This window comes from Oryx dammah, unplaced genomic scaffold, assembly GCF_014754425.2.
Source record: "Oryx dammah isolate SB20612 unplaced genomic scaffold, SCBI_Odam_1.1 HiC_scaffold_1, whole genome shotgun sequence".
Taxonomy (NCBI): domain Eukaryota; kingdom Metazoa; phylum Chordata; class Mammalia; order Artiodactyla; family Bovidae; genus Oryx; species Oryx dammah.
In genome coordinates this window covers 8,715,818-8,730,782 of record NW_024070185.1, presented here as the reverse complement: position 1 = coordinate 8,730,782, position 14,965 = coordinate 8,715,818, and the positions used below count along the sequence as shown (strand labels likewise).

At 42.9% G+C, this 14,965-nt stretch overlaps 1 protein-coding gene across 4 annotated transcripts in view; it reads left to right on the top strand.

The window, feature by feature from the left end:
• Positions 1 to 14,965, top strand: part of MSRA (methionine sulfoxide reductase A) — a 369,657-nt gene that overhangs the window by 263,513 nt on the left and 91,179 nt on the right. For 3 of the 4 annotated variants that reach the window (XM_040235066.1, XM_040235294.1, XM_040235141.1), the window contains exon 5: positions 8,589 to 8,695. The exons of the other annotated variant lie outside the window; for it this stretch is intronic. In XM_040235066.1, the coding sequence (XP_040091000.1) occupies positions 8,589 to 8,695 (107 nt within the window). The remainder of the gene's footprint in view (positions 1 to 8,588; positions 8,696 to 14,965) is intronic. 4 annotated transcript variants of the gene reach the window in all.

Genomic DNA, 14,965 nt, shown 5'->3' with positions numbered 1-14,965 from the left:
ACCCTGTTTCTGTATCCAACATGGGTAGTCCTCTAATGAAGTTGCACCTTTGAAGTTCCCTAACACAGTCAGTAGCCCTAGACCCTAAGGAATGTGTCCTTCCTTGCCCTGTTGTTCATTATCAGCTGATGACTCCTAAAATTTCTTAAAATAATTACCTCTCAGCAACTCATAGTGTGAACTTCCCTTTAAAAATTCCCACGTTCACACATATTTCTCATCTCTTGAGTCTGAATATGTAAAAAAGGGCTAGCACCCAATGAGGAGCTAAAGTTTAGAGGGCTACTGGGTAGATAAGTCATCTGCTCAGTCTTTTTGCTTCATTATAGACTAAGCATTTCTCTTTTTTCCAGCACTTTCTCTGGCCCTGCTGAGAGAGAGAGGGAAATCTAGAGTGGTCTCAGGATGGCTTGTCCCTTTCAGATCTCATTTGGAGAAGGTAGATAGAGAAACCTCAAACAGTTGGTGGATGCCAAGAGGTCAGTTCTTTTCAAGAAGGCCCCAAAGCCCAGTCCCCATTAGTCAGTGTAGAGAGGGTTCTGGAAGAATTTTAAGCACAGGACATTTCTGAACCAGTTATTCTCTCTTCACCCCCTGCAGCAAAGTCCATTGTTTACTTTCCTGGGATGTGAAGACAGCCAGCTAATGTCAATAACTTATCTTCCTTTTCCCAAAGCCAAGTGGAAGGCACAATGAACTTTGCAATACTCATTGAATCAGTGTGAAAGAGAGCTCTGGATTTTTGATCATTATGCTCACTCAGGGTCCCACCGGAATCTGTGGATCCTTCGAAATGGATCTTTCCATGCATCTCTGGTCACCTGTGTGTCCTTTCAAAATACCTGTGTGATCTCACACACAAGCAACCGACTTCACTTCCTTCCAGGACACTTGGCAGAACCCAGTCTTGTCTCCTCACAGCCCTCAGTGTACACCAAGCTCGTCCTTGTTCCTGGGTCTCAGACTGGGATTCTCTGCCCGCCACCAGTTGCACCATGCACACAAACTTTGTCCCACTGTCCATTGGTTTGCTGTGACTTCTTGTGTATCAGCCTTGGAAAGAGAAAGCGCATCAGGGACATGTAGGTTTAAATCCTCGGATGGCATTCCCTGTCCTAGGAAGGGGACCTCATTGAAAAATGAGACTATCTTATTTCTGAATCCCAGGACCTAGTACCTTGCCTGATTCAGGGGGAAATGGGTGAATGAGTGGAAAGAAGTAAAGAAGCCAGAAGTAAAGCAGGCCTTTCAAAATTGTGTTTTTTAAAAATAATTTTTAATCGTTTTGTTTCTTTCTACCACCCACTCTGCAAGTCTTTCTTTCTCCCTTTTTGGTAACCCAGTGGGTGTGAGCTTGAGAGAGACAAGATAATATTAACAGGCCAGATTTTTCCTAATTTCAAATTAGAGACCAAGAGTGAGGACATTGCATTTGAAAGCTCTTCATGAGTAGGAGCAGGGGAGGGAGAATTCACTCAAAGAGATTTTCCCTTTTCTTAGGTTTGGATCTGTTGAAATGAAGAGCTGGGATGGAGATTAACAAAGGTGAAATATAACTTGGAAGGTAATTCTAGTTTTTAAAGAAGTAATAAACTAGTTTAAAACAGAGTAATGCATTTCTACACACACAAAATCAATCATGATCATTTACCTGTGTGACCCCTGCTGTTTGGGTATCTGAGGTATTAATTTAAATAATGCTTTTCTGAGGATACAGGGTTACTCCTCGAGTACCCACCCCAGTATTTTTGCCTGGGAAATCCCAGGGGCAGAGGAGCCTGGTGGGCTATAGTCCATGGGGTCACAAAGAGTCAGACGCGACTGAGCGACTAAGTACTAGAGTGTCTTGTGTGACATCATTTATTATTTTTCTTTCAAACTAGTTATTATAAGCTTTTCTAAGATTATGAAAAGTTTTAAAAATAAAACTATTTAACAATTTTTTTTGGAGTTGATGATGTTTTAAATTTCATCTCATTTACTTCTCAAACAAATCGATAGGTTAGGCCCTTATAATCCTTGTTCTACAGAAGAGGTTCGAAGCTCAGAAAGATCAGGAAATTTGCATAAAATGTAAGTCAGTGGTAGAGACAGACTTGAAAACAATCTCTTGCAGCTCTGAGTCCTAGACTTCTTACATGAGATTTAGTAAACAGGTTTTCCTCACATCTGAATTACTGTTTTGCATTCATTATATAAACCAATGGAGGTTGAAAGAAATGGTGGAAAGTTTAATGATGCTAAACATCTACAAATGCAATGTATTAAAACTAATAAGAACAGAAAAACCAGAGTTCTATATGTTTCTCAATCTGTTGAGCATCAAACCATATTTCCTAGTGAACCATCTGCTTTCAGATTTGAAGCTTCTATCCATTTAATACTGGAGTAGGAAATGGCAACCCACTCCAGTATTCTTGTCTGGAAAACTCTATGTATAGAGGAGCCTGGCGGTCTTCAGTCCATGGGGTCTCAAAGCATCAGACATGACAGAACACACACACACCCATCCATTTAATAAGTGCCTTCATTAGTGAAAGGAAAGTACATGGATTCCAAGTGACCAAATACACACGTGTGTGTGTGGATATGGATGTATGGTTTGAGTTTAAGATATTATACCTCTTCCTGAGGATGAACTCTGATGGGAAAACATAATCAAAATAACCTTATCCTTGAGTAGACTGGAGAGTTAACTCCTAGTCTAGTATCACTCAAGAAATCTGAACAAAGGTTTTTATTTTTCTCTCCATCCACTACTATATCTCTTTAACACTCTCTTGTCTGCCTTCCTGGTCAGTCAGGGGTTTAGCCAGAGTGACCAGCAAGAGAGTGTATTGTTTCTGACAGGAGGAGCTTTTAGTTTTATTAGAACGTCCAAGAACAGATGCAATCAGGATGTCCAGGCTGTAAATTAAAATTGGAAAGATTTCTGCCGACAGATGTGGCTGTAACTGTGTGAATAACTTCCATCTCTCCAATGGATGTGTAGTTTGGGTTTGTACAAAAGGTAAAAGGTTCAGTGAGTCTGGTGTAGAGCTATGGGTACTGCCCATAAAATTATTCCTCTTTTTGTAATTTTTTTTTTTGATGTGGACCATTTTTAATGTCTTTGTTGAATTTCTTGCAATATTGTTTCTGTTTTATGTTTTGCTTTTTGGCCACGAGGCATGTGGGATCTTAGCCCCCTGACCCGGGATCAAACCAGCATCCTCTGCACTGGAAGGCAGAGTCTTACCCACTGGACCACCAGGGAGGTCCTCAAGTCACTCCTCTTTAAAGTTACTCCTCTGTGCACAATGTGTTGGGGACAGCCCAAATCTGTGCAGGAAGACAGGGACAACAGTGGCAGGAGCCATATCAGTATGATAGTGTTACAATGATCAGTGTTACAATGATCAAGTTAGAATGTAGAGTCAAGGGGTCATGGCTGCAAGGAAGAGTCCAGAAATTACTATCCCAGCCCAGAAATTCCTGTCCCAGAGTGCAGTAGTAGTATGAACTCTTAATTGTATAAATAAATCCATGAATTATTTTTTATAAAAATCCATCACCATACATGGGCTTGTCTGGTGGCTCAGCAGTAAAGAATCCACCTGCCAATGCAGGAGCCGCCAGTTCAACCCTTGGGTCGGGAAGATCCCCTGGAGAAGGAAATGGCAACCCACTCCAGTATTCTTGCCTGGTAAATCCCATGGAGAGAGGAACCTGGTGGGCTACAGTCCTTGGGGTCAGAAGGAGTCGGACACAACTGAGTGAATAAACAGCAACAACAACAATTACCTTTCATACTTGCCCAGAATGACAGCCGTGTGCCTCTTTTCTGCCCAGCCACACAATGTTGTGAAATCTCCCAGATGTTTCTACCCCTTAGGTTGTCATGTCACTACAAGAGGAGCTCTAGACATGGAGGTAGACTTTGAAGGGTTTCACTGTGTCATCCTTCTGCCAGATAATCTGTGAAAATATCACCAGTGCAAGAGCCCACTGTAAACCATATCCTGAGAGGGATTCTTCATTATGCTCACTCTGTTTTCTCAAGTGAAGTGAAGTGAAGTCACTCAGTCGTGTCCGACTCTTTGCGACCCCATAGACTGTAGCCTACTAGGCTCCTCCATCCACGGGATTTTCCAGGCAAGAGTGCTGGAGCGGATTGCCATTTCCTTCTCCAGGGGATCTTCCTGACCCAGGAATCGAACCCGGGTCTCCCGCATTGCAGGCAGACGCTTTACCGTCTGAGCCACCAGGGAAGCCCAAAGCAGATCTTTATCCATAAGCCACAATTTTTCATGATCCTATGATAATTTAGAGACCTCCAGATACACACACAGATAATTATTGTCTTCTGTGTACAAGATGTATGTAATCTTACTCAAACTTGTTGAAAAATACAAATAATATAACCATCTGCAAGCTCTCTGTTCCTCACATGCTATTTCTCTTAAAAAAAAAAATAGATTTGAACAACTACACATGGAGTTGCAAAAGTAAGTAGTCAAGATACCTGGAGTAACAGGCAAATTTGGCCAAAATGAAGCAAGGCAAAAGCTAACAGAGTTTTGCAAAGAGGATGCACTGGTCATAGCAAACACCCTCTTCCAACAACACAAGAGAAGACTGTACACATGGACATCACCAGATGGTCAACACCGAAATCAGATTGATTATATTCTTTGCAGCCAAAGTTGGAGAAGCTCTATACAGTCAGCAAAAACAAGACCGGGAGTTGACTTTGGCTCAGATCATGAACTCCTTATTGCCAAATTCAGACTTAAATTGAAGAAAGTAGCGAAAACTACTAGCCCATTCAAGTATGACCTAAATCAAATCCTTATGACAAGGGATCAGATCTGATAGACACAGTGCCTGATGAACTATGGATGGAGGTTCGTGACACGGTACAGGAGGCAGGGATCAAGACCATCCCCATGGAAAAGAAATGCAAAAAAGCAAAATGTCTGTCTGGGGAGGTGTTACAAATAGCTGTGAAAAGAAGAGAAGCAAAAGGCAAAGGAGAAAAGGAAAGATATACCCATTTGAATGCAGAGTTCCCAAGAATACCAAGGAGAGATAAGAAAGCCTTCCTCAGTGATCAGTGCAGAGAAATAGAGGAAAACAATAGAATGGGAAGAATAGAATCTTCAAGAAAATTAGAGATACCAAGGGAACATTTCATGCAAAAATGGGCACAATAAACAACAGAAATGTTATGGACCTAACAGAAGCAGAGGATATTAAGAAGAGGTAGCAAGAAACACAGAAGAACTATACAAAAAAGATCTTCATGACCCATATAAACATAATGGTGTGGTCACTCACCTAGAGCCAGACATCCTGGAGTGTGAAGTCAAGTGAGCCTTAGGAAGCATCACTACGAACAAAACTAGTGGAGGCGATGGAATTCCAGCTGAGCTATTTCAAATCCTAATAGGTGATGCTGTGAAAGTGCTGCACTCAATATGCCAGCAAATCTGGAAAACTCAGCAGTGGCCACAGGACTGGAAAAGGTCAGTTTTCATTCCAATCCCAAAGAAGGGCAATGCCAAAGACTGTTCAAACTACTGCACAATTGCACTCATCTCATATAGTAGCAAAGTAATGCTCAAAATTCTCCAAGTGAGGTTTCAATAGTATGTGAACCGTGAACTTCCAGATGTTCAAGCTGGATTTAGAAAAGGCAGAGGAACCAGAGATCAAATTGCCAACATTTGTTGGATCATAGAAAAAGCAAGAGAATTCCAGAAAAACATCTACTTCTGCTTTATTGATTATGCCAAAGCTTTTGACTGTGTTGGTCACAACAAACTGTGGAGAATTCTTCAAGAGATGGGAACACCAGAACACCTGACCTGCCTTCTGAGAAATCTTATGCAGGTCAGGAAGCAGCAGTTAGAACTGGACATGGAACAATAAACCGGTTCCAAACTGGGGAAGGAGTACTTCAAGGCTGTATGTTGTCACCTCACTTATTTAACTTCTATGCAGAGTACATCATGTGAAATGCCGGGCTGGATGAAGCACAAACTGGAATCAAAATTGCTGGGAGAAATATCAATAACCTCAGATGCACAATAACCTCAGATGATTCTGCCACCCTTATGACAGAAAGTGAAGAGGAACTGAAGAGCCTCTTGATAAAAATGAAAGAGGAGAGTGAAAAAGCTGGCTTAAAACTCAACATTCAAAAAATGAAGATCAAAACAATGGAAACAGTGTCAGACTTTATTTTGGGGGGCTCCAAAATCACTGCAGATGGTGGCTGTAGCCATGAAATTAAAAGACGGCTGCTCCTTGGAAGAAAACCTATGACCAACCTAGACAGCATATTCAAAAGCAGAGACATTACTTTGCCAACAAAAGTCTGTCTAGTCAAAGCTATAGTTTTTCCGGTAGTCATGTATGGATGTGAGAGTTGGACTGTGAAGAAAGCTGAGCACCAAAGAATTGATGTTTTTGAACTGTGGTGTTGGAGAATACCCTTCAGAGTCCCTTAGACTGCAAGAAGATCAAACCAGTCAATCCTAAAGAAAATCAGTCCTGAATATTCGTTGGAAGGACTGATGCTGAAGCTGAAACACCAGTACTTTGGCCACCTGATGCAAAGAATGGACTCATTGGAAAAGACCCTGATGCTGGGAAAGATTGAAGGTGGGAAAAGAAGGGGACGACAGAGGAAGAGATGATTGGATGCTATCATTGACTTGATGGACATGAATTTGGGCAACCTCCGGGAGTTGGTGACGGACAGAGGCCTGGTGTGCTGCAGTCCGCGGGGTTGCAAAGAGTCAGACACGACTGAGTGACTGAACTGACTGACTGCCACAAGGAGAACCTGGCTTTCTGCATCTTGTGCTAAATGGAGAGGTCTGTGACTTGATTTAAAAATCAGTCATCTGGCAGTGTTTTTTCTTCTCAGGAATATTTCAGAGGGAACAGTGATGCTACCATCCTGCCATTATGCAAATGGATGTTAGGACAAAAGGGTGGGATATAGTCACACTGGAGAAGCCCTACTTGTAAGAGAGGGAGGGAAAACTGAAGAAGACAGAGAACATTCTGGAATATATATCCACTTTCTTGCACAGTCTCTTAAGTAACATTTACAAGAATACATACATATCATATATTATAAATAATACTTAAAATAATATGTGCATTGGTGTGTGCTAAGTCGCTTCAGCTGTGTCTGACTCTGCGACCCTATGGACCGTAGCCTGCCAGGCTCCTCTGTCGATGGGATTCTCCAGGCAAGAATACTTGAGTGGGTTGCCATGCCCTCCTCCAAGGGATCTTCCTGACCCAGGGATCAAAGCAGTGTCTGTCTCCTATTAGCTGCTGGATTCTTCACCATTAACCCCACCTTGGAAGCTCCTACTAATATGTATCTACACTATTGTACCACCACTATAATACTTAAATGAATATATAACTTACAAAGAAATGAAATAGATATCCTAATTATATATTACTCCATGCTTATTGGAGGCATGGGATGGTTTTTAGTATACAATATTAATATTTCAATGTCATTATTGATATTGGCTTTTTAATAATGAGTTCCTGATCCCCCTTGTGACCTTTGTATATGGAGGAGAGGAGGGGGTTCCACAGATGAGAGAATGGGATTTCTAGGAAGTCACCTAGGCTGGCTGGAGGAGGGCATGGCAATCTGCTCCAGTGTTCTTGCCTAGAGAATCCCATGGGCAGAGACAGAGGAGCCTGGGGGGCTTTTCTCCACGGGGTCGCAGAGATGGACAGGACCAAGCAACCCAACAGCAACAGCAGCAGCACCTATGCTGGGGGCTCCGAAACTTGGAACTGTTGCTTTAGGAAGGTTGCACCTTTTATGGGAGGAGTTTGCGGTTACTTGTTAATACTGAAACTGATGCTTTAGTGATGCAGTAAATGTGTGTGAAGTTCTTTCCTCAGCAGCATGGGGATCTGTCGGGGATCTCTGACAGGCCGGTGGCAGTGTAAGATGGGGACTCCATCGTTCAGTTAGAAATTGACCTTGAGCTACTGTTAGCTCTACACTTGAGCTGCTGTGACTGTGGAAAGTGCACTGGGCTGACTTGCAAATGCCAGGTTTTCCTCTGACTGGGTGTGTGACCTTAGGCAGACTCTTTAAACCCACTGAGCATCAGTCACTTTGTCATTTATTAGGCATCTCCTGTGTGTAGGGCACCACGCCAGGCACTTCTCTGCGTATTATTCCATGTCCTTATCTGCCAAGCAAGGGATGGTACCACCTGCCACACAGAGTGTCTCATTAGAATCCACAGAACCAGTGTGTTGTCACAGTGCTTCACAATCGAAAAATGGTTATGCCTTCAATATCTGCCTGGAAGAGTGCATGTTCGTCGAGTATCTACTATGATGTGAGACCTGGGATAAATTTTCCTAAAACGCAGAGACGTTATAATTGAAACAGGCAAAGCGAAACAGGTATGTTGGCTGCTTGTTCAAGGAGAGTTGTGTCAGGGTGAAACGGAAATGAGCACTTAGCCCGACGTGAGTCCTGAATTACGCATGATGCTGGCCGCATGGCCCAGCCCACCCCAGTAACCCTACGCTTTCCACTTCCCCAGGCATGCGCCAAGGCAACGACCACGGCTCTCAGTACCGCTCCGCCATCTACCCGACCTCTGCCGAGCACATGGGGGCAGCCCTGAGGTCCCAGGAGGACTACCAGAAGGTAGGTCCCGTCTCCCTGCCAGGCCACCTGTGGAGGAAGAGTCTGATTCTTGCCACTTGGTCCTGCGTTCCACTTGCATGGTCTGGGAAATTTCTATCACCCTCGTGGAATAGAGCCCTTCTGCTCCGTAGAAGAAGGTGCTCCTATGAATGTCTCCAGAAGTCAGCTCATCCAGATGAGCATACAACTTAACATCAAATTTCTCTCTCTCTCTCTGAGTCTCTCTCTTTTTTTCTTCTTTCTGTATTAATCTGCTTGGGCTGCCATGACAAAGCAGTACAGATGGGATGCTTAAACAGCAGAAATCTGTGGTCTCGCAGCTCTGTTGAATCACAGGGAGTTTAAAGTCATGGTGTTGGCAGGACTGAGTCTGCTTGGGGACTCTCCCCTGGGCTTGTAGCTGGCTGTCTTCTCCCTGTCTTCTCATCATCGGCTCTCTGTGCACCTGTTTCTGGGTCCAAATTAATACCATTTATGACAACTCCAGTCATGTTAGGTCAAGGCCTTAGCTAATGACCATGTTTAACTCCATCACCTCTGTTAATGTCTCCAGGGGAGGTCACATGCTGAGGTCCTGGTAGTTGGGATTCCAGTGTATCTTTTTGGGGGACACATAATTATGACTTAACTGGGTTGATGTTTGTGAAGCATAGAGCGTAGCAAAGTGCTCAACAGATGGTAGCCCATATTACTGTTGGGATTTCAACTTCAGTTTGGTAGATGAAGCCGTGGTTGCTGATACTAGCACTTAAGAAAAGTAATGCATGAGAGAGGAGGCTCAGGGCCTGAAGAACAGTAGCACTTGAGAGATGGCTTAGAGAAGTGCCTAGGGCAGATGAGACACGGCGGCAGGTTCAACAGAGAACCAGCACCAAGCAAAAACATGACAGTTCGTTCTGTTTGGTTTAATCTCACTATATTTAATTATAAAGGTTATGTTATTAATACTAAAAGTAACATATAATTAGTGCTATATATTGATTTCCTAAAGTAATGATTCACAGTCTCTTAAGAAACTCCAGAAAAATATTAATTTCCCTCCAGACCATCTCAAAATGAGTTGATCTTCTCGTGTTCACCTTGAAGATGTTAAGGTCAAAAGGTTAGTGCCTCCCACACTATGACAAAGAGGCTAACTTACACCTAATAGTCTGGTTTCTACCCAGGATAGTTTCTATCTTTAGCTTTGAATAGAACCCACATTGATCTTAGATAACTGATAGACATATGAAGTAAAATTTGGATGTTAAGTGTTACTTGTTTCAATAATTTCTCCTTTACTTTTGTAGATTGGGGGAATGTTAATCTTGAATAATCTTGTTCAGTGTTGATCAATGAATAACCTTGACAGTTGTTCTAACCTAGTGCTCTTAGAATGTTCTGTACCTAGGCACATGGGAATGAAATGCATTCCTACATATACATATATCCCCTTTATGGATCACAGCCTTGGCTTTTAAAAGTAAGGTCTAGTTCCAAAATAAAAATTGGGCTCTTCTGTGCCGCCAACATCCAGATACCCACTGTGGTTCATGTAACCACGTAGAATTGCTTGATTACCAACTCAGAGAACAAATAATGTCATGTCTCTTTTATATGTAAATAAAACCTGGCTCTGAATTATACTGACAGATGAGTAGAAAGTCCAGTGCTTTTCTCCTGGCAAACTGACTAAACTCCAGAGAGTCTTGACTCTAGACCAGTGCCGCCAGACAACCTCTGCGCAACAGCCGTGGTCTGTCCTGCAGTGTCCAGGTACTGCAGGAAAGAGGTGCACGAGAAGTGGCTGGTGTGACAATATGGAAAGGGTCCTTCACCTGCCCCTGCCTGGTCCAAGCCAGGCAGCTGACTGCAGTCCCCAGGATGATTTGCTATGATTTAGTGGCTTTTTGGCTCCTCTGTTAGAGCAAACAAGTCTGGTTCTAGCAGGTATCCTAGTCCAATTGTTGAGTTATGTAATGTGCAGAGATATAGAGGGCAGAGTACATCATGAGGAATGCTGGGCTGGAAGAAGCACAAGCTGGAATCAAGATTGCCGGGAGAAATATCAATAACCAGAAGCAGAAGGTATTAAGAAAAGGTGTCAAGAATACACAGAAGAACTGTACAAAAAAGAGCTTCACAACCCAGATAATCATGATGGTGTGATCACTCACCTAGAGCCAGACATCCTGGAATGTAAAGTCAAGTGGGCCTTAGGAAGCATCACTACCAACAAAGCTAGTGGAGGTGATGGAATTCCAGTTGAGCTATTTCAAATCCTGAAAGATGATGCTGTGAAAGTGCTGCACTCAATATGCCGGCAAATTTGGAAAACTCAGCAGTGGCCACAGGACTGGAAAAGGTCCGTTTTCATTCCAATCCCAAAGAAAGGCAATGCCAAAGAATTGTCAAACTACTGCACAGTTGCACTCATCTCACATGCTAGTAAAGTAATGCTCAAAATTCTCCAAGCCAGGCTTCAGCAATACGTGAACCATTAACTTCCACATGTTCAAGCTGGTTTTAGAAAAGGCAGAGGAACCAGAGATCAAATTGCCAACATCCGCTGGATCATTGAAAAAGCAAGAGAGTTCCAGAAAAACATCTACTTCTGCTTTATTGACTATGCCAAAGCCTTTGACTGCGTGGATCACAATAAACTGTGAAAAATTCTGAAAGAGACGGGAATACCAGACCACCTGACCTGCCTCTTGAGAAATCTATATGCAGGTCAGGAAGCAACAGTTAAAACTGGACATGGAACAACAGACTGGTTCCAAATAGGAAAAGGAGTACGTCAAGGCTGTATATTGTCACCCTGCTTATTTAACTTCTATGCAGAGAACATCATGAGAAACGCTGGGCTGGAGGAAGCACCAGCTGGAATCAAGATTGCCAGGAGAAATCTCAATAACCTCAGATATGCAGATGACACCACCCTTATGGCAGAAAGTGAAGAGGAACTAAAAAGTTCTGATGAAAGTGAAAGAGGAGAGTGAAAAAGTTGGCTTAAAGATGGTTCTCAACATTCAGAAAACGAAGATCATGGCATCTGGTCCCATCACTTCATGGGAAATAGATGGAGAAACAGTGGAAACAGTGTCAGACTTTATTTTGGGGGGCTCCAAAATCACTGCAGATGGTGATTGCAGCCATGAAATTAAAAGACGCTTACTCCTTGGAAGGAAAGTTATGACCAAGCTAGACAGCATATTCAAAAGCAGAGACATTACTTTGTCAACAAAGATCTGTCTAGTCAAGGCTATGGTTTTTCCAGTGGTCATGTATGGGTGTCCGAATTGGACTATAAACAAAGCTGAGTGCCGAAGAATTGATGCTTTTGAACTGTGGTGTTGGAGAAGACTCTTGAGAGTCCCTTGGACTGCAAGAAGATCCAATCAGTCCATCCTAAAGGAGATCAGTCCTGGGTGTTCACTGGAAGGACTGATATTGAAGATGAAACTCCAGTGCTTTGGCCACCTCATGTGAAGAGCTGACTCATTGGTAAAGACCCTAATGCTGGAAAAGTTTGAAGGCAGGAGGAGAAGGGGACGACAGAGGATGAGATGGTTGGATAGCATCACCGACTCGATGGACGTGAGTCTGAGTGAACTCCAGGAGTTGGTGATGGACAGGGAGGCCTGGTGTGCTTCGATTCATGGGGTTGCAAAGAGTTGGACACAACTGAGCAACTGAAGTGAACTGATGGTTGATATATCTATGTGTATATATGATATTGATAATAGAACAGCAACCATAGTACTGACTACTTACTACATGATAATTAGTTTTAAGCATTTTATATAAAGGGAACCATTTCTATATCTCTGACTCTATCTATAAACATACATAGATATAATGGATGTATATATAATGGATCTATGGACATGTTTAGATATAGGTATGAATATATCGCTCTGTATCTTTATATAAAATTGTATGCACCCATGACTCTTGTTTCTAATTTTGAAGCTCGTATCATTTTCCAACTGTCCATTTAATTGGTATAATTGATTAATACACACAGAAAAAGGAAAAAGAAAAATAAAAATCACCGAGAGGTGGGTGTAATTAGCTTTTATACCGTAAAGAGGTTGATCTGTGCTTTTATGTTTACCTTAAAGAATAACGTGGTCTTTAGTAGGTCCACTAAGTAGGGAGAGAGACTCAGATATCACAAGTTGCCTTCTCATAGGTCAGTGAAGGAGCAGAGGCTTGGCTTCCAGGGTTTCCTCTCCAGGGTAACCCTTGGACAGATCCCTGAAGCAGCAGGGGTCTTTGATCTGGGAGAGTTATTCTTAACAATACCGGATGAGGGTCTAGGACTCCGTAATCTATCTCATCACAAACTTTGGGGTTTGCTTCTGAGAGTGGGGAGGTTCTGAAGATGGATTTCCATCATTTTATATGTACTGTTTTCTCCTGTAAGAGTTGGCATTTCTGGCAGCCCTGTCACCGCATCTGGGGGGGATCATCTTATTTGAACCCTGGCGGGACCCCTCTGCACTAATTATAACATTGTTGACTCAGGTTACTAATTTAATAGTCTTCACTAGTTTGCCCCCAGTGACCCCCTAACAACCAGCTTCTTCAGCAACTTCTTTATGCTATGCGAAGTTGAGAGTGACAGTACTACTTACCACCGAGCAGCCATTTGAACATAAAACTAGCTGATTTTATCACAGGGACCAATTGTTGAGCTAATTAGATGTGCAGTACTGCTGATGAGCCAGAAACTGATTTTTCCATCTAAGCCATGGTTTTCTGCAGAGTTGGCTGGGTTGTAGACACCAGGCTCACCAACAATCCTTGAAAAGGAGGAAAGGCTGAAGACATTTGCAAATTTCCATTCCGATTAGGGCAGGCTGGAGAATCTCACAGGAGAGGACTTGAGCGAAACCTCAACTTCACACTGAGTTCCTTGACCTTGAAAGGGCAGGTTTCTGTTTACAGAATTTGACAGCTGCTTCCTATCTTTGGTGAGCTGCAGTCTTGGCACAAAATGTAGGATCTTCTTGCCTTTGGACAGTCTTCATGGTGGTGGTGGTGTAGTCAGTAAGTTGTATCAGACTTTTGCAACCCCATGGACTGTAGCCCTCTAGGCTCTTCTGTCCATGGGATTTCCCAGGCAAGAGTACTGGAGTGGGTTGTCATTCCCTTCTCCGGGGGATCTTCCCTACCCAGAGATCAAACCCAGGCTCCTGCTTTACAGGTGAATTCTTTACCACTGAGCCACCAGGGAAGCCAGAGACTTCATAGTCTTTCGTTAATAGCATTTTCGTATTTTTTCCACCAGAGTTTCCTAGTGGAATCATCTGCTTATGGTATTCATTGGAGGAGATAATTGGATGTATTCTTGATTTTGGATCACCAGATGTAGACCGTTTCCCTCTCAAGTGAGCCCGTGATGATGTTTTCTAATACTCTAAACTGAATCATAGCTTCTGGCAGGGAGGGAGGGTGTTCACATGTGATTTTTATGTCCTGAAAATCCAACTCTTCCTCATTTAGGAACTGGATCTTTTGATCAGTAATAGATTATGTTCCCCGAAATTTGCTGAAGAATTAGTAAATCAAAAGACTGTTCTGGCCACGTGACCTACTTCCTTCCCAAGGCCTCAGAGCTTCGTGAACAGTAAGCACAAGCTTTCCTCTGGGTGACCTTTTTGGGTGAATGTTAAATTACCCACCATGCGTCAAATATGACACAGGGCCTTAATGTCCCCATCTCCCAGCATGTTTGTTTATCCACCTACCCTCCTATCCATCCATCCATTCATATCTTCAACATAGCTATAGTCTCTAAGTATTTATCATGTTTTATCTGTAATTTCAATTACCTAGCAATCTGTTACTGTACTGTACACGGTGTCATTTTAAAGCAAAGTACCCAAAATGAAAGGCAAAAAGCAACAAGTATTTTTCGGCATTGCTTCAGCTTCCCTGATGGCTCAGTTGGTGAAGAATCTGCCTGCAATGCAGGAGACTCCAGACCAATTCCTGGGTTGGGAAGATCCACTGGAGAAGGGATAGGCTACCCATTGAATATTCTTGAGCTTCCCTCATGGCTTAGCTGGTAAAGAATCTGCCTTCAGTGTGAGAGACTGGGGTTTGATCTCTGGGTTGGGAAGATCCTTAATGTAATCACAGCTAGGAAGTCTTTGCCGTATAAAGTAACATTTACACGTTCTGGGGATTAGGGCATGGACGTTTGGCCGGCAGCGGGATTGAGCCTCCAACAGTCCTCAGGCCTGGATTCCATCCTGCAGTTGTCACATGCCACGACTC